Genomic DNA, 20,400 nt, shown 5'->3' on the forward strand with positions numbered 1-20,400 from the left:
CAGCCTAAATTTCAAGCTGGTCCATGCTGGTCTATGCTGGTCTAATGCTGGTCAAGCTGGTCTTACCAGCATGGTCTAGCTGGTTAGGCTGGCAGACTAGCTGGTCAAGCTGGTGATGCTGTTGACCAGCTTATGCTGCTGGTGACCAGCTTATTCAGTTATACTGGTGATGCTGGTATGCTGGTGACCAAACTGGTCCATGCTGGTCTATGCTGGTCCAGCATGGTCTAGCTGGTCAAGCTGGTCTGCAAAACCATGGCCATCATATTTCCCAGCATGCTCTATTGCAGTATGATCATTATATATTTTTTCAATATCTGTTTTTTTATGCTATACAAAGATAAATAACATACATTTTTCTAAACTAATCCAATATGTTAGTTGGACTTATTGCACCTGTTACCAAAATGGTTGTTCCAGTTTAGATGGTTTAGGTAGTCTCATTTAATAATCTTTCCAACCCTAGCAGTCATTCTGAATGCAGATTGTGGGTGAATAAAAGTTCACATTTTTGGATATCCCCGCTCTGGCAGGATTCCAAATTAAACATCACTTTGCAAAGCCATCATAATAAGGTGACTTAATGCTGGTTTTGCTGGTGACCAGGATATGGAGGTACGCTGGTAACCAGTTTATGCTGGTCACCAACGTCCAAAACACAGCGAAGGCTAGTGGTCACCAGCAAAAACACAGTGATGGCAGGTCACCAACAAAAATACAGAAAAGGCTGCCTATGCTGATCTATACTATTTTTTACTGCAGAGTAGGTAATTACTATTGTAGTTATTTCTAAATTACTACCTGCTAAATAATGGGCTGTAATAGTATAAATACATAGTTATTGTAAACATGATCCTCCCATTCTATGGAATGCCCACCGCCCTCATATGTCATGTCTGCTAAAATGTTTTACCTGGTTCTTCAATGACAGATGGAACAGATAAGGTTAACTTTGATTCTATACAAGTAAAGACCAACAAAGTCCAACTTATCACATGGAATGTTAAAGGGCTCCTTGAGGGGAAAAAAGCATATTGTTCTCGAACACTTAAAACAATTGTCAGCAGATGTGGTTTTCTTGTAAGAGTTACATTTAAAAAAATGAAAAATTGAACATTTAAAGAGGAGCTGGGTTGGAAAAGCCTATGTTGCCACCTACTGTAGTAACAGCAGAGTTGTAGGCATCCTGATAAATAAGAATACACAATTGCACGTTTTCTAATGCTGAATTGTACCTTAGATGGTGAAAGATACACATTCATTTCATTGTACAGTATATCCCAACAGGGGTAAATCTGGTAGTTTTAGAACCAATTAAAGCTATATTAGATCAAATCCAGACAGGAACTTATTATTTTAGCAGGTGACCTTAAGCATACATTCGATAAGATTGGCAGATGTTGTAATAAAAAAGGCACATTTACTGTTGGGAGCCAGGAAAATGTTTATTAATTTACATGACACCTGGAGATTACGATTCCCAACAACAAAATACTATTATTTTTCTTGTCAAAGTAAGAAAAGCTACTCAAGAATTGACTACATTTTTATTTTAAAAAACGGACTCAATAATTTACTGGATTCAAAAATGTATGATATAGTGATATCGGATCCTTCTCCGGTATCATGCTTAATTACACCAATAGAAAATACAGTTAGCGACAGAATTTGGAGAATGAATAGTGCACATCTTCTGGACTCTAAATGTAATAAATACGTAAAAAAATAAATACATAACAAATAAAAAACATTTTCCATTACAAATGTAGACATAGAGGACAGAGAAAAGCCGACCCCGACATTATTTGAGATGACTTTAAGGCGTACATACGTGGAATGATAATATCATATTCTGCAAAAGTAAATTATGATTTAAAAATTAAAAATAAAGAAAAATAAATCACTCCTAGAAAAAGCCCATAAAAGATCTTTACAAGGTAAACCAGAAAATTACATTTCTGAACTTAAGCAGGAATACGATCTTTAACTTTTGAAAAAAACTACATGTTAAACTCAAATAAAGCATACTACTTAATGGCAAATAAACCTGGTAAATAAAGTACAGTCGTGGCCAAAAGTTTTGAGAATTACACAAATATTAATTTTCACATTCTGCTGCCTCAGTTTGTATGATGGAAATTTGCATATACTCCAGATTGTTATGAAGTGTGATCAGATGAATTGCAATTAATTGCAAAGTCCCTCTTTGCCATGCAAATGAACCAAATCCCCCAAAAACATTTCCACTGCATTTCAGCCCTGCCACAAAAGGACCAGCTGACATCATGTCAGTGACTCTCTTGTTAACACAGATGTGAGTGTTGACAAGGACAAGGCTGGAGATCACTCTCTCATGCGGATTGACTTCGAATAACAGACTGGAAGCTTCAAAAGGAGGGTGGTGCTTGGAATCATTGTTCTTCCTCTGTCAAACATGGTTACCTGCAAGGAAACACGTGCCGTCATCACTGATTTTCACAAAAAAAGGCTTCACAGGCAAGGATATTGCTGCCAGTAAGATTGCACCTAAATCAACCATTTATCGGATCATCAAGAACTTCAAGGAGAGCGGTTCAATTGTTGTGAAGAAGGCTTCAGGGCACCCAAGAAAGTCCAGCAAGCGCCAGGACCGTCTCCTAAAGTTGATTCAGCTGTGGGATTGGGGCACCACCAGTACAGAGCTTGCTCAGGAATGGCAGCAGGCAGGTGTGAATGCATCTGCACGCGCAGTGAGGCAAAAGACTTTTGGAGGATGGCCTGGTGTCAAGAAGGGCAGCAAAGAAGCCACCTCTCTCCAGGAAAAACATCAGGGACAGACTGATATTCTGCAAAAGGTACAGGGATTGGACTGCTGAGGACTGGGGTAAAGTCATTTTCTCTGATGAGTCCCCTTTCCAATTGTTTGGGGCACCCGGAAAAAAGCTTGAGGTGAGCGCTACCATCAGTCCTGTGTCATGCCAACAGTAACGCATCCTGAGACCATTCATGTGTGGGGTTGCTTCTCAGCCAAGGGAGTGGGATCACTCATCATTTTGCCTAAGAACACAGCCATGAATAAAGAATGGTACCAACACATCCTCTGAGAGCAACTTCTCCCAACCGTCCAGGAACAGTTTGGTGACGAACAATGCCTTTTCCAGTATGATGGAGCACCTTGCCATAAGGCAAAAGTGATCACTAAGTGGCTCGGGGAACTAAACATCGATATTTTGGGTCCATGGCCAGGAAACTCCCCAGACCTTAATCCCATTGAGAACTTGTGGTCATTCCTCAAGAGGCGGGTGAACAAACAAAAACTACACATTCTGACAAACTCCAAGCATTGATTATGCAAGAATGGGCTGCCATCAGGACCAGAAGATAATTGACAGAATGCCAGGGCGGATTGCAGAGGTCTTGAAAAAGAATGGTCAACACTGCAAATATTGACTCCTTGCATCAACTTCATGTAATTGTCAATAAAAGCCTTTGACACTTATGAAATGCTTGTAGTTATACTTCAGTATTCCATAGTAACATCTGACAAAAATATCTAAAGACACTGAAGCAGCAAACTTTGTGGAAATTAATATTTGTGTCATTCTCAAAACTTTTGGCCACGACTGTACACTACAGTGCATTTGGAAAGTATTCAGACCCCTTTACATTTTCCAAATTGTTTTACGTTACAGCTTTTTTCTAAAATGTATTAAATAGTTTTTCCCTACACATAATACCCCATAATGACAAGTCAAAAACATTTTTCTTTACTGAAAATGCACATATACATAAGTATTCAGACCCTTTACACAGTACTTTGTTGAAGCACCTTTGGCAGCGATTACAGCCTCAAGTCTTCTTGGGAGTGACGCAACAAGCCTGGCACACCTGTATTTGAGTAATTTCTCCCATTCTTCTCTGCAGATCCTCTCAAGCTCTGTCAGGTTGGATGGGGAGAGTCGCTGCACAGCTATTTTCAGGTCTCTCCAGAGATATTCGATTGGGTTCAAGTCCGGACTTTGGCTGGGCCACTCAAGGACATTCAGAGACTTGTCCTGAAACAACTCCTGCATTGTCTTGGCTGTGTGCTTAGTGTCGCTGTCCTGTTCGAAGGTGAACCTTAGCCCCAGTCTGAAGTCCTGAGCGCTCTGGATCAGGTTTTCATCCAGGATCTCTCTGTACTTTGCTCCGTTCATCTTTCCCTTGATCCTGACTAGTCTCCCAGTCCCTGCCCCTAAAAAACATCCCAAACAGCATGATGCTGCCACCACCATGCTTCACCGTAGGGATGGTGCCAGATTTCCTCCAGATGTGACGCTTGGCATTTAGGCCAAGGAGTTCAATCTTGGCTTCATCAGACCAGCGAATCTTGTTTCTCATGGTCTGAGAGTCCTTTAGGTGCCTTTTGGCAAACTCCAAGCGGGCTGTCATGTGCCTTTTACTGAGGAGTGGCTTCCGTCTGGCCACTCTACCACAAAGGCCTGATTGGTAGAGTGCTGCAGAGATGGTTGTCCTTCTGGAAGGTTCTCCCATCTCCACAGAGGAACTCTAGAGCTCTGTCAGAGTGACCATTGGGTTCTTGGTCACCTCCCTTCTCCCCTGATTGCTTAGTTTGGCCGGGCAGCCAGCTCTAGGAAGAGTCTTGGTGGTTACAAACTTCTTCCATTTAAGAATGATGGAGGCCTCTGTGTTCTTGGGGACCTTCCATGCTGCAGAACTTATTTGGTACCGTTCCCCAGATCTGTGCCTCAACACAATCCTGTCTCGGAGCTCTACGGACAATTCCTTCGACCTCATGGCTTGGTTTTTGCTTTGATATGTACTGTCAACTGTGGGACCTTTTATAGACAGGTGTGTGCCTTTCCATATCATGTCCAATCAATTGAATTTACCACAGGTGGACTCCAATGAAGTTGTAGAAACATCTCAAGGACGATCAATGGAAACAGGATGCAGCTGAGCTCAATTTCGAGTCTAATAGCAAAGGGACTGAATACTTATGTAATAAAGTATTTTTTAAATGAATGTTTTGTACATTTGCTAACATTTCACCTTGTCATTATGGGGTATTGTGTGTAGAATGCTGAGGATTTTTATTTATTTAATCCATTTTAGAATAAGGCTGTAATGTAACAAAATGTGGAAAAAGTCAAGGGGTCTGAGTACTTTCCGATGGCACTGTAAATATATATACATTAGCTAAACAAAGATTTATTTGCCCATATTAAGTCTGTTATGATTGAGTATACTTGTCAGTGGCGACCCGTCATTCAGGGCAGGTGGGGCAGAGCCCCAACCGTTTTGAGCCCCACCTGCCCTGAATGACGGGTCGCCACTGACGAGTATACTCAATCATAACAGACTTAATATGGGCAAATAAATCTTCCTCAGTCTGAGGGTGACTTAAAACATCCAGACTTGGAATTGTATCAACTCGCCACCCAAGGCTTTTACTTGAGACATATAGTTAAACGCACTAAAGAGTAACAATGGGTACATATTGGAGATGCTCATCCTCAGAATCTTTTTAGGTGTTTGTTTTCAAAAGATTAAGCTAAGAACATTAACAACTTCATAGTTAAGAACCTCATAACAATATGGAATAAAATGAAACGGATTCTACAAGAACCAATATCACTCCTAAAAAACACTACCTTATGGAACAATCCTTGGATAGTTTTTCAGAATTCACAGAGAAATTGGTCCACATAAAACATTTAAGGCATTGAAACCATAAATGACTTGGTAACAGGAAATACATTTATTTCCATGACAGAATTAAAAAGTAATTTTGGACTGACCAATGTAGATAGTTTCAAATACAGGCAACTTAAAAGTTACATGTCACGAAATTTGGATTGGAAATCTTTAGGACATCAGAGCAACCTTGAGGGAATCTTATTTGAGTCATATTGGATATTCATACGATAGAGACAGTGAAGGCTGCTGAGGGGAAGACAACTCATAATAATGGCTGGAATGGAGCAAATTGAATGGCAGCAAACAAATGGAAACCATATGTTTTATGTATTTGATACCATTCCACTCAGGTGCCACCAGCCTCCTGTGGATAGAGAAGATATACAAAACCTTGCAGAGAGCATATCCAACTGACAATCTCTTAGAAAACAATATAAACAATTGGAACTAAGACTGAAAAATAACTGATGTTGGCACAAGATGGAGGGAAAGTTGATGCATAACTAACAAAATTACAGTTAACGAAAATGTACGCTTAATCCAATATAAACTAATGTATAGAATTTATTATACAAGAGAGAAAATTCACAAATTCTACAGCACAATGGCAGAGTAATGTCTTAAGTGTAAAACTAATAATAACTCAATAATCCATGCTTTCTGGGAACGCTATAAAGTCCGGAAGTTGTGGGTGGAGCTAGAAAGTTGTCTGTCAGAAGTATTACAATGTAAACTTACTTTTAATTCATCTGTCTGCATATTTCAAGACATGGCTTATGGGGTTGTACTGAGAGACCCAATGGGCTATATGATTCTCTCATCATCCCTCCCATCATAAACACAATGGAAAAATCGAATGATTTATTATTGAAATATTGAAATAGCATTGGTGACCAAGAAAAACAAATTAATACAATTTAAAGGCCAAGTGGCAAATAATAATGCAGACACTAGGGATGGGGGTGTGAGCATGTGAGTCTGGGCAGATGAGATTAAGAAATTGTTTGTGTGAGTCTGTAAGTTGTTGTTTATATATATACGTTTGTATATGGAGTAAAAAATGTATAAAGACATATTATAAATAATGGGCTGTAAAATAAAGGGTTACCAAAAATCTTTGGTCATGAAAACTATTGTACAGTATAGGCAATTAGGATCTACGGACAAATACTCCAGAAGCATCAGCATTGCATATTCATATTCATATACAGCACCTATGTTTACTATATACTTCTACACTGACTATCTGGAGCCAAAGCCAAAGCCTCTCTGAGGGTGAGATACTTTCTGTGTTCCATTCGCTGTACTTGCATGCTCCAGAGCAGGTAAATGGAGCACGGAACTGGGCGAATTGAGCATGGGAAAGCATGGCGCACAGGAGAACGCTGAATACAACATAGCCATACTCTCAATCTGGAGCTCTGAGTGCAAAAGGTGGTGACATCACAATCACACACTGACTCACTGACCTTCCGCTGATCCTACATCCAGAACACGGAACCTGTTAGAGAGTACTCAACAGTCATTGGCTGCTCTCATTTTCACAACACATAAATCAAGGAGGATGAAAAACGAGTCAATATCTGACTCCTTGAATTATGGAAAACAGTCATAGTCTGGTTTAGTTGGCCTCCTAAACATTTGTCAACCAGTTCTAGCCTCATGTAGTTGAATGAGAGAAACAGAAGTTAGGCATGGACTTTCACCTCACGGTAAAGGTGTAATCTGCAATAATTTGATGTTCAAATAAATTACAGATTGTGGCTTCAAGTCCTTCAGGAGAAAGATTGAGCAGCAAGACTCTGACTTGGAAACACCTCAATCAGCTGTGTCACTCCCAGGCTGCCATAGGGTCATAAGCAATAGATCGGCATCGCCGATATGACAGAATGGTATAGTCTTGTTTTCCTTGAAGAGGAGAAAAGCAACCTCTACAGCTAGCTGACATCAGCCTGTTTGATGCTCTTTTGTCGCTAGGCTATAGGGAGCAACCCTCAGTTATAAATTACTCCCCCTCCCCGCTTACACAAGAGTATGAACGAGTCACTGGCATTATTTCAAAAGGGGAATGACATTTGTTATTTTAACCACCTGTTGATACATGAAAAAAGAAAAGTGCTTGGATACGCCCTCACCTTGCCTCTAAATCAATACAAGGCCCTGCAAAACATTTGTGTGTTTAAAAGAGAGGGCCAACAGAACACTCAAGACCTCATCACCCTAAAGTAGGCTTCATTAATTATGCATTGTAATTTTCCCCTATTGCTCATGCACGCCTCTGCTCTGACTTCCGGAAACACACTACGAAGACAAGTTTCTAACATTCTCATATCTGTTATTAGATCTTATGAATTCCAAACACTTACCGGAGGACCTGGGTCTCCTTTGGGGCCGGGAAAAGCCTCGTCATAGTCTCTGTAGAAGTAGTCTGGTTCCTCGTATCCATAGTCGTAGCCTTCCATGCCCACATCGTAGGCCCCTTCCTGGCCATGCTCCTCTGAGGTGTCCACCTGGTTCTCCCGGTACAGGGTGGTGCTGTTGGGTCTGAGCTTGGTGTCCACGAGGTGGTTAGTGGGCTGGGGCTGAGAGTCTCTAGGCCTGGAGCTGTTCCTCAGGCCCTCCTTCAAGCGGCTCTGCCTGTCAGGGGAGATCAGGCCTGGGGTGGCTGTGGTGACCTGTTGGTGCCTCCTGGGGCTCCTCTCCTCCTCCTCCTCCTCTGTGTCATTCTCAGACTGGGGAGACCGCCTGTTGAAGCCCCCTGTTGGGCTGGATCCGGAGCTGGAGTTGGTACTCCTGTGTGTGATGCCCATGGCCTTCAGCCCACTGAGAGTGCCTGAGGACGGGCCAATGGGGCCTGCTGTGGGTGTATGGATAGAGGTGAGGTGCTCCAGCAGGAAGCTCTGGGTCTGGGTCCTGACCCCCAGGTGAGACTGCTCTGAGGGGCTTAAATACGGTATTCCAGACCCCTCCAGGGAGGGGCTGGGGGCTGATCCGGCCAGGTTGGTGGACTGCTGGGAGTCTACAGCCAGGGAGAGGGGCACCACCACAGTCTGGGATGCTGGAGAAGGAGGAATAGGGGAGAAAGCCAGGGAGCCAGAAACTTCCATATCCAAGCTGGAGGGTGGCGGTGGCGATCGGAAAGTGTCAGCCAGCCGGCACTGTTTTTTAAGGTAGTGGCAGTAATGCGCAGCAGCCTGGGCTGAAGGGTAGATGTCCAGCTGGCATATGAGGCCATGGAACTGGGCTGCTTTAGACTTCATCCTTCCTAGGGTGAGCAGGCCTCTGGATCCGGACCCCAGCACATGTGCCCGGGTCAGCGTCTGTTCTCGCTGCTGCACCGCCCCGCAGTCCGCATGGAACGAAACTGAGCGCGGCCGCACGCTCACGGCGAAAGAGTGCTGCCACCCGTCGTGCACGTTGTAGGTGAAATAGACAGAGGCCTTTTCGCCGGTGTACACCACCACCTTCCTGGGCAGCAGCTGGATGCCAAACTGCAGCTTGTCCCTGCCGTCACGCACACTGAAAAGGAAAGCATTGTTCGCTCGCCAGGAGCTTAGGCTAACCACGACAGAAAACTCTTCACCGAGCTCCGGCGGGAACAGACCCCCCGTAGCAGCTTCAATGTGGGCGTCCGGGCTGAGTAGGACCCCGGCTCCTGGGGGAGAGGAAGAAGGAGAGTGAAGGGAGGAGGAGGGGGAAGAGGAGCTGGTCCCTGGGGAGAGGGTGTCTCTGCTGCCGGTGAGGCCCAGCCAATGGAGGATATCGACACCTGCGGAGCAGAGAGGGGAGAGAGGTCAATTAGACAGCCAGACAGACACTTGCAACATCTTCAAACCTTACAAACAGTGATAGGAAGAGGACATTAGCATCATCACTCTACACTCTTAGAAAAAAAGGTTCCAAAAGGGTTCTTTGGCTGTCCCCATAGGAGAACCCTTTTTAGTTCCTGGTAGAACCCTTTTAGGTTCCAGGTAAAACTGTTGTTTTGGATTCCAGGTAGAACCATCTGTGGAAAGAGTTTTACATGGAACCCAAAAGGGTTCTACCTGGAACCAAAGGGTTCTTCAAAGGGGTCTCCTATGGGGACAGCCAAAGAACCCTTTTGGTACCATTTTTTCTAAGAGTGTAGGAGGAGATCCAGGTAGAAAATTAGATGAAGGAAGAAGAAGAAGGAACAAAGTAAGGAACACAAGTAGAAGAAGCACAGGAAGTGAATGAAGTGAATAAATAGGTGGAAGGTCTGATCAAGGCTTGACATCACAGATTACCCATAATCCTCCTCAGACAGCCAGGCAGCCAGGCCAGTGAGCGAGGCAGCTGGGGGCCAGATGATTCCAGACAGGGGACTACACAGGGATAGATGGTACAGTACAGTACTATCACACAGCAGTGTGTGTGTGTGTGTGTGTGTGTGTGTGTGTGTGTGTGTGTGTGTGTGCGTCTATGTTTGTGTGTGTGTGTGTGTGTGTGTGTTTCAAACAGCCTGTTTGAATCAATCTGCCAACAGAGATTCATGATCCTCTCTTTCTTAACAAGCTGAGTCATGAATTTTCCTCTCTCCCAGGTGATTCCTCAAACTACATGTCTGACCTGCTGACATTGAAGTACAGCAGGAGAACAGCGTTTAAAAATGAGTTTAAAAGTAGTGGAAAGAGTTTCTCAGCATGGTAGTTAGCTAGGCTTTGAATCAGGGAATAACGGGGTTAGAGGGAAACATTACATTCAGAAAAAAGGATTCCAAAAAGGTTCTTTGGCTTTCCCCATAGGAGAAGCCTTTTTGGTTCCAGGTAGAAACTTTTTGGGTTCCATGTAGAACTCTTTGTGGAAAGGGTTCTACATGGAACCCAAAAGGGTTCTACCTGGAACCAAAAAGGTTTATTCAAAGGGTTCTTCTATGGGGACAGCCAAAGAACACTTCAAGGTTCTAGATAGCACCTTTTTTTGTACAAATGTCAACAACATGGCACAATATTTTCGTAAGAGCACAATATGACAAATGAGAACAAAGAGGTATGAAATATGTTATGAACATTTAAATGTTAACATTCAAATGCATATCAAATCCAAGATGACGTAGCAGTAGGACGTGTCTGTTTGCTCTTGTCTTATCCCGTGTAAATAGCCGGTCTTCTTCGTATATACTTTAATCTCACTTTCTATCTACGAACTAAATATACTTTCCTGCATCCCGCCTCACCCAATGTGGTACGGATCTGCTATTTTTATTCCTTATAACTGGAACTTCCATCAGGAGCTAGCCAGCTAACTAGCTACTAGTCTTTGTTAGCCACGGCTAGCGGTCTTCACCTTTTTCTCGGTCACCAGCCAGCCAGCCTTAGCTCGGACAACACCTGCCTGCCTGCTCAGCGCGATATCAACCCAGAGCATATCGGACTACTTCTCTCTAGCAATCACCGGATTCCTGCCGCTCTGGATCATTACACCGGATCATCGCAGATAGCTAGCTGCAAACGAGTGGCTACTGTTAGCTAATGCCTCTGTTCCGAAGCAAGCACCAGCTAGCCTTGAGCTAGCCTTGAGCTAGGCCCATATACCAGCTAATTCTAGGGCTACAACACCTCCTTTGCCAATTGGCCTGGACCCTTTATTGTCTACACGGAGCCCCGCCGATCCATCACAACTGGACTGCCGACATGGTCTCAACAGGCTATTCAGTTATGTTGTCGCCGAAGAACCATCTACTAGCCCCGGCTAGGCCCGCTGTGTCCTCTGCTCGCCTAGCGTAGTAGTGACTACCGAACAGCACCCTGACTCACCTATTGCTGCTCTTTTGACCCTATGATCACTCTAACAGTCCCACCCTGCCTATTCATCGCCATTTACCCGTTGTTGTCTTAGCTCTCCTGATCAACACCTGTGTTTGCTTTATGCCTCTCTCTAATGGCAATATGCCTTGTCTACTGCTGTCTTGGCTAGTTCTTATTGTTTTATTTCACTTTAGAGCCCTCAGTCCCGCTCAAAATGCCTTAGATAGCTCTTTTGTCCCACCCCACACACATGCGGAGACCTCACCTGGCTTAACTTGTGCCTCCTGTCATCGTCACTCAACACCTACGTTTACCTCCACCGTACTCACATCCTACCATACCATTGTCTGTAAATTATGCCCTGAATCTATTCTCTTCAGATTTCTTCAAGAAATCTGCTCCTTTAATTCTCTGTCCCCAATGCACTAGACGACCAGTTCTTATAGCATTTAGCCATACCCTTATCCAACTCCTCCTCTGTTCCTCTGGTGATGTAGAGGTTAGCCCAGGCCCCGTAGCCCCCAGTTTTATCATTTGTTGACTTCTGTAACCGTAAAAGCCTTGGTTTCATGCATGTTAACATCAGAAGCCTCCTCCCTAAGTTTGTTTTATTCACTGCTTTAGCACACTCTGCCAACCCTGATGTCCTAGCCATGTCTGAATCCTGGCTTAGGAAGGCCACCAAAAATTCTGAAGTTTCCATCCCCAACTACAACATTTTCCACCATGACAGAACTGCCAAAGGGGGTGCAGAAATAGCCTGCTGAGTTCTGCCATGCTATCCTGGTCTGTGGCCAAACAGTTCGAGCTTCTACTTTTGTACTGTTAGGTGACCTCAACTGGGATATGGTTAACACCCCGGCCGTCCTACAATCTAAGCTAGATACATTCAATCTCACACAAATTATCAAGGAACCTACCAGGTACAACCCTAAATCACTGGCACCCTCATAGATATCAGCCTGACCAACCTGCCCTCTAAATACTTCTCTGCTGTCTTCAACCAGGATCTCAGCGATCACTGCCTCATTGCCAGTGTCCGCAATGGGTACGCGGTCAAACGACCACCCTTCATCACTGTCAAACGCTCCCTAAAACACTTAATTGAGCAGGCCTTTCTAATCGACCTGGCCCGGGATCCTGGAAGGATATTGACCTCATTCTGTCAGTAGAGGATGCCTGGTTGTTATTTATAAGTGCATTCCTCACCATCTTAATTCAGGATCGGTAGGTCCCCTGCGGGACGGTTGAGCTAACGTAGGCTAATGCGATTAGCATGAGGTTGTAAGTAACAAGAACATTTCCCAGGACATAGACATATCTAATATTGGCAGAAAGCTTAAATTCTTGTTAATCTAACTGCACTGTCCAATTTACAGTAGCTATTACAGTGAAAGAAAAGCATTGTATTGTTTGAGGAGAGTGCACAGTTTTGAACATGAAAAGTTATTAATAAACAAATTAGGTACATTTGGGCAGTCTTGACGCAACATTTTGAACAGGAATGCAATGGTTCATTCATCAGTCTAAAACGTTGCACACACAGTGCTGCCATCTAGTGGCCAACATCTAAATTGCACCTGGGCTGGAATAATAGATTATGGCCTTTCTCTTGCATTTCAAAGATGTTACAAAAAAATAACGATTGTTTTTTTCTTTGTATTATCTTTTATCAGATCTAATGTGTTATATTCTCCTTCATTCCTTTCACATTTCCACAAACTTCAAAGTGTTTCCTTTCAAATGGTACCAAGAAAATACATATCCTTGCTTCAGGGCCTGAGCTACAGGCAGTTAGATTTGGATATGTCATTTTAGGCAAAAATTGGGAAATAAAGGGTTCGATCCTTAAGAGGGTTTAAATAAGCATGCCCCACTCAAAAAATGTACAACTAAGAACAGATATAACCCTTCGTTCACTCCAGACTTGACTGCCCTTGACCAGCACAATAACATCCTGTGGCATACTGCATTAGAATCGAATAGCCCCCGCGATATGCAACAGGCAGTCAGGAAAGCAAAGGCTAGCTTTTTCAAACAGAAATTTGCATCCTGTAGCACAAACTCCAAAAAGTTCTGGGACACTGTAAATCCCATGGAGAATAAGAGCTGCCCACTGCAATGAGGCTAGGAAACTGTCACCACAGATAAATCTATGATAATTGAGAATTAAAAGAAGCATTTTTCTACGGCTGGCCATGCTTTCCACCTGGCTATCCCTACCCTGGTCAACAGCTCTGCACCCCCCACAGCAACTTGCCCAAGCCTCCCCCATTTCTCCTTCACCCAAATCCAGATAGCTGATGTTCTGAAAGAGCTGCAAAATCTGGACCCCTACAAATCAGCTGGGCTAGACAATCTGTATGATCTCTTTCTAAAATTATCCGCCGCTAAGGTTGCAACCCCTATTACTAGCCTGTTCAACCTCTCTTTCATATTGCCTGAGATCCCTAAAGATTGGAAAGCTGCCGCGGGCATCCCCCTCTTCAAAGGGGGAGACACTCTAGACCCAAACTTTTACAGACCTATATCTATCCTACCTTACCTTTCTAAAGTCTTCGAAAGCCAAGTTAACAAACAGATCACCGACCATTTCGAATCTTACCGTACCTTCTCCGCTATGCAATCTGGTTCATGGGTGGTTCATGGGTGCACCTCAGCCACGCTCAAGGTCCTAAATGATATCATAACCGCCATCGATAAAAGACAATACTGTGCAGCCGTCTTCATCGACCTGGCCAAGGCTTTCGACTCTGTCAATCACTGCATACTCATCGGCAGACTCAACAGCCTTGGTTTCTCAAATGACTGCCTCGCCTGGTTCATCAACTACTTCAGTGTGTCAAATCGGAGGGCCTGTTGTCCGGACCTCTGGCAGTCTCTATGGGGATGCCACAGGGTTCAATTCTCGGGCCGACTCTTTTCTCTGTATACATCAATGATGTCGCTCTTGCTGCTGGTGATTCTCTGATCCACCTCTACGAAGATGACACCATTCTGTATACTTCTGGCCCTTCTTTGGACACTGTGTTAACAAACCTCCAGATGAGCTTCAATGCCATACAACACTCCTTCCGTGTCCTCCAACTGCTCTTAAATGCAAGTAAAACTAAATGCATGCTCTTCAACCGATCGCTGCCCGCACCCGCCCTCCCGTTTAGCATCACTACTCTGGATGGTTCTGACTTAGAATATGTGGACAACTACAAATACCTAGGTGTCTGGTTAGACTGTAAACTCTCCTTCCAGATTCACATTAAGCATCTCCAATCCAAAATTAAATCTAGAATTGGCTTCCTATTTCGCAACAAAGCACTCATACCGCCAAACATACCCTCGTAATACTGACCATCCTACATATCTTTGATATGTAGGATGGTCAGCGATGTCGCTTACAAAATAGCCTCCAACACTCTACTCAGCAAATTGGATGCAGTCTATCACAGTGCCATCCGTTTTGTCACCTTAGCCCCATATACTACCCACCACTGCGACCTGTATGCTCTTCTAGGCTGGCCCTCGCTTCATATTCGTCGCCAAACCCACTGGCTCCAGGTCATCTATAAGTCTTTGCTAGGTAAATCCCCGCCTTATCTCAGCTCACTGGTCACCATAGCAGCACCCGCCCGTAGCACACGCACAGCAGGTATATTTCACTGGTCATCCCCAAAGCCAACAACTCATTTGGCCGCCATTCCTTCCAGTTCTCTGCTGCCAATGACTGGAACGAATTGCAAAAATCACTGAAGCTGGAGTCTTATATCTCCCTCACTAACTTTAAGCATCAGCTGTAAGAGCAGCTTACCGATCATTGCACCTGTACACAGTCCATCTGTAAATAGCCCACCCAACTACCTCATCCCCATATTGTTATTTTTTTCTTCTTCATTGCACCCCAGTATCTCTACTTGCACATTCATCTTCTGCACATCTATCACTCCAGTGTTTAATTGCTAAATTGTAATTATTTCGCCACTATGGCCTATTTATTGTCTTACCTCCCTAATGTTACTACATTTGCACACATTGTATATAGATTTTTCTATTGCATTATTGACTGTACATTTGTTTATCCCATGTGTAACTCTGTGTTGTTTGTGTCGCACTGCTTTGCTTTATCTTGGCCAGGTCGCAGTTGTAAATGAGAACTTGTTCTCAACTGGCCTACCTGGTTAAATAAAGGTGAAAAAAATAATAATACAAAATCAAAAGGAATCAAGACTCAATGGTTTTACTGACTGTGTGTGTATGTGTGTGGGTGTGTGTGTGTTTGTGTGTGTGTAAGAGAGGGAGAAACTGGCAGACTAAGGCAGTAACTCAGTGGAATCCAGGAAACAGGAAAATGTCAGTGGGGAGATCCTGGGAGGAGGAGAAGGAGGAAGAGGAGGAGAAGGAGGAGGAAGAAAGTAGGAGGAAGAGGAGAAGGAGGAGAAGGAAGCAGAGAAGGAAAAGTAAGAGGAGGAACAGGTAGAGGAGGAGGGAGGAGGGATTAGGGAGGGAGGAGAGCGGGAGGAGGAGAAGTGAGGCGGGAGTAGGAGGAGGGAGGAGGATGAGGAGGAGGAGGGAGAGGAGCAGTGGAAGGTATTTTCATTGCTAATCAAGAGATGCAAGCTTTCTTTGAAAAAGCTTTTCCCCTTGCTCAGGGATCTGTTCAGGGATCTGTTCGGGGGTCTTAGTCACAGAGTCTGTTTTATTGATTTGGCAGAACAAGAGGGAACATAACTCAGCCAGTGGTTTGCACACACACACACACACACACACACACACACACACACACACACACACACACACACACACACACACACACACACACACACACACACACACACACACACACACACACACACACACACACACACACACACACACACACACACACACACACACACACACACAACCAGTGTTTTGAATTTAAAATTAGGCTTCTATAGTGTGTTGTCACAGCAGGTTCAACGTGGTCGTAAAAACTAAAGTCAAAAAATATTTTTTACTCTAAACTTCTCTGGGGGCATGCAAAACTGAAAATAGTCAAGAACGCAGACTAAAAACGCAGGTAAAAACTCTGACAGCAAAGCCGTAACACATCTATTTTAGAATGAGTCGCACATGTATGACGTATGACGTCGACACCTTTCACCTTGGTCACGGGTCAAATTGAACAGACAATAACTTATTTAGAAAAGCGTGGTATAAATGTGGGGAGGAAGGGGTAACAAATGGTGACTGACGTTTACCTTTGTAGCTTTAGTATTTTTAACATGTTCACATGGAAACACTTAGGAAAAAGCATTAAGGATTCAGTGATCATAACATAATCAAATGTTATTAGCATCGTCTAAAATGGGGATCCAAACTGTGGGGGGGTTGAGTGGGTATGGTGCAGGGTGTCTGTGGTTTACTAGCTTTAGGTGAATACCATTGCTCGGAATCAGCCAAAAGGTTGCTTTGTCCGTCCATCCATAGAGGCCTTGGAAAATACAGAGACTGAGCGAGTAAACGTGCCTCACAGTGCTCATGTCTGAGTTCATGTGCTTATGAAGTCCTCTCTTTCCTAAACCTGCCTGCAGCCCGGGGACTAGTTGTGTATGCAGCCTGGGGATTAGTTGTGTATGCAGACTGGGGACTAGTTGTGTATGCAGCCTGGGAACTAGTTGTGTATGCAGAATGGGGACTAGTTGTGTATGCAGCCTGGGGACTAGTGGTGTATGCAGAATGGGGATTAGTTGTGTATGCAGCCTGGGGACTAGTTGTATATGGAGCCTGCGGACTAGTTGTGTATGCAGAATGGGGATTAGTTGTGTATGCAGCCTGGGGACTAGTTGTGTATGCAGCCTGGGGACTAGCTGTGTATGCAGCCTGGGGACTAGTGGTGTATGCAGCCTGGGGACTAGTGGTGTATGCAGCCTGGGGACTAGTGGTGTATGCAACCTGGGGACTAGTTGTGTCTGCAGAATGGAGACTAGTTGTGTATGCAGCCTGGGGACTAGTGGTGTATGCAGCCTGGGGACTAGTGGTGTATGCAGCCTGGGGACTAGTGGTGTCTGCAGCCTGGGGATAGTTGTGTATGCAGCCTGGGGACTAGTTGTGTCTGCAGAATGGAGACTAGTTGTGTATGCAGCCTGGGGACTAGTTGTGTATGCAGCCTGGGGACTAGTTGTGTATGCAGACTGGGGACTAGTTGTGTATGCAGCCTGGGGACTAGTTGTGTATGCAGCCTGGGGACTAGTGGTGTATGCAGCCTGGGGACTAGCTGTGTATGCAGCCGGGGGACTAGTGGTGTAGCCTGGGGATTAGTTGTGTATGCAGCCTGGGGACTAGTTCTGTATGCAGCCCGGGGACTAGTTGTGTATGCAGCCTGGGGACTAGTTGTGTATGCAGCCTGGGGACTAGTGGATTATGCAGCCTGGGGACTAGTTGTGTATGCAGCCTGGGGACTAGCTGTGTATGCAGCCTGGGGACTAGCTGTGTATGCAGCCTGGGGACTAGTTGTGTATGCAGCCTGGGGACTAGTTGTGTATGCAGCCTGGGGACTAGTTGTGTGTGCAGCCCGGGAACTAGTTGTGTATGCAGACTGGGGACTAGTTGTGTATGCAGCCTGGGTACTAGTTGTGTAGGCATCCCAAATGGCACCCTATTCCCTATTTAGTGCATTGCCTTTGACTAGGGCCTGTAGTGCACTAAATAGGGAAAAGGGTACCATTTGGGATGCAGACTAAGTATCTGCAATATATCTCTCCTTTCCTCTTCTCTTCTCTCCCTAATTTTCCTTTCCTTTCCTCTCCTCTCCTCTCCTCTCCTCTCCTCTCCTCTCCTCTCCTCTCCTCTCCTCTCCTCTCCTCTCCTCTCCTCTCCTCTCCTCTCCTCTCCTCTCCTCTCCTCTCCTCTCCTCTCCTCTCCTCTCCTCTACTCTACTCTACTCTACTCTACTCTACTCTACTCTACTCTACTCTACTCTACTCTACTCTACTCTACTCTCCTCTCCTCTCCTCTCCTCTCGCTAGCTGTACAGCAAAGAGAATCGATGTCCTTGACATTCTTTGCCTGGGGTAACATTAGCCAGGATTCCAAGCTGTCTCATTATGTGAAGACAAGCTGCCCTAGCCCAGTCCTCAGACAGTCACTAAGCATTCTGCTCTGTTCTGCATTCCTCCTCCTCCTCTTCTTATGATGGATTGAACCTGCTGTGTAGTGGTGGTGTAGTGTTGGTGGTGGTGGGGTCTACAATGATATAAAGACAGAATAATAGCATACAGTAGCAGTCAAAAGTTTGGACACACCTACTCATTCAAGGGTTTTTCTTTATTTTTACTATTTTCTACATTGTAGAATAATAGTGAAGACATCAAAACTATGAAATAACACATATGGAATCATGTAGTAACCAAAAAAGTGTTAAACAAATCAAAATATAGTTTATATTTGAGATTCTTGAAAGTAGCCACCTTTTGCCTTGATGACAGCTTTGCACATTGTTTGCATTCTCTCAACCAGCTTCATGAGGAATGTTTTTCCAACAGTCTTGAAGGAGTTCCCACATATGCTGAGCACTTGTTGGCTGCTTTTCCTTTACTAAAATGTAAATGTACTCTGCAGTCCAACTCATTGGGTGATTGTGGAGGACAGGTAATCTGACGCAGCACCTCATCACTCTCCTTCTTGGTCAAATAGCCCTTACACATCCTGGAGGTGTGTTTTGGGTCATTGTCCTGTTGAAAAACATATGATAGTCCCACTAATCCAAATCAGATGGGATGGCGTATTGCTGTAGAATGCTGTGGTAGCCATGCTGGTTAGGTGTGGCCTTGAATTCTAAATAAATCACAGACAGTGTCACCAGCAAAGCACCCCTACACCATAACACCTCCTCCTCCATGCTTCATGGTGGGAACCACACATGCTGAGATAATTTGTTCACCTACTCTGCGTCTCACAAACACCCAGTGGTTGGAACCAAAAATCTCAAATTTGGACTCATCAGACCAAAGGACAGATTTCCACCGGTCTAATGTCCATTGCTCGTGTTTCTTGGCCCAAGCAAGTCTCTTATTCTAATTGGTGTCCTTTAGTAGTTGTTTCTTTGCAGTAATTAGACCATGAAGGCCTGATTCACGCAGTCTCCTCTGAACAGTTGATGTTGAGATGTGCAGTTAATTGTCGATTTCTGAGGCTGGTAACTCTAATGAACTTATTCTCTGCTGCAGAGGTAACTCAGGGTCTTCCTTTCCTGTGGCGGTCCTCATGAGAGCCAGTTACATCATAGTGCTTGATGGTTTTTGCGACTGCACTTGAAGAAAGTTCTTGAAATTTTCCACATTGACTGACCTTCATGTCTTAAAGTAATGATGGACTGTTGTTTCTCTTTCCTTATTTGAGCTGTTCTTGCCATAATATGGATTTGGTCTTTTACCAAATAGGGCTATCTTCTGTATACCACCAATACTTTGTCACAACACAACTGATTGACTCAAAGCATTAAGAAGGAAAGAAATTCCACAAATTAACTTTTAACAAGGCATACCTGTTAATTGAAATGCATTTCATGTGACTACCTCATGAAGCTGGTTGAGAGAATGCCAAGAGTGTGCAAAGCTGTCATCAAGGCAAAGGGTGGCTACTTTGAAGAATCTCAAATATAAAATATATTTTGATTTGTTTAACACTTTTTTGGTTACTAATTGATTCCATATGTGTTATTTCATAGTTTTGATGTTTCACTATTATTCTACAATGTAGAAAATAGTAAAATAAAGAAAAACCCTTGAATGAGTAGGTGTGTCCAAACTTTTGACTGGTACTGGCCACCCGGTGGTGGTAAAGGACTTGGAGCAACCATGACTGCCTGGGTTTAGCCTGAGTTGAGCCTGACTCAGGGGAGGGGAGCTGGGTATAGGCCTGCCTCAGGAGGAGTGGAGCTGGGGGAGGCCTGCCTCAGGAGGAGTGGAGGTGGGGATAG

General features: G+C 44.3%; 1 protein-coding gene across 2 annotated transcripts in view; it reads right to left on the reverse strand.

The window, feature by feature from the left end:
* Positions 1-20,400, reverse strand: part of LOC115158706 (collagen alpha-1(XXIV) chain-like) — a 75,496-nt gene that overhangs the window by 38,492 nt on the left and 16,604 nt on the right. For both annotated transcript variants that reach the window (XR_003868709.1, XM_029707932.1), the window contains exon 3: positions 8,046-9,448. Coding sequence is in view for 1 of the 2 variants with exons in the window: in XM_029707932.1 (XP_029563792.1) it covers positions 8,046-9,448 (1,403 nt within the window). In the remaining variant the exon portion in view is untranslated. The remainder of the gene's footprint in view (positions 1-8,045; positions 9,449-20,400) is intronic.

This window comes from Salmo trutta, chromosome 22, assembly GCF_901001165.1.
Source record: "Salmo trutta chromosome 22, fSalTru1.1, whole genome shotgun sequence".
NCBI classification, from domain to species: domain Eukaryota; kingdom Metazoa; phylum Chordata; class Actinopteri; order Salmoniformes; family Salmonidae; genus Salmo; species Salmo trutta.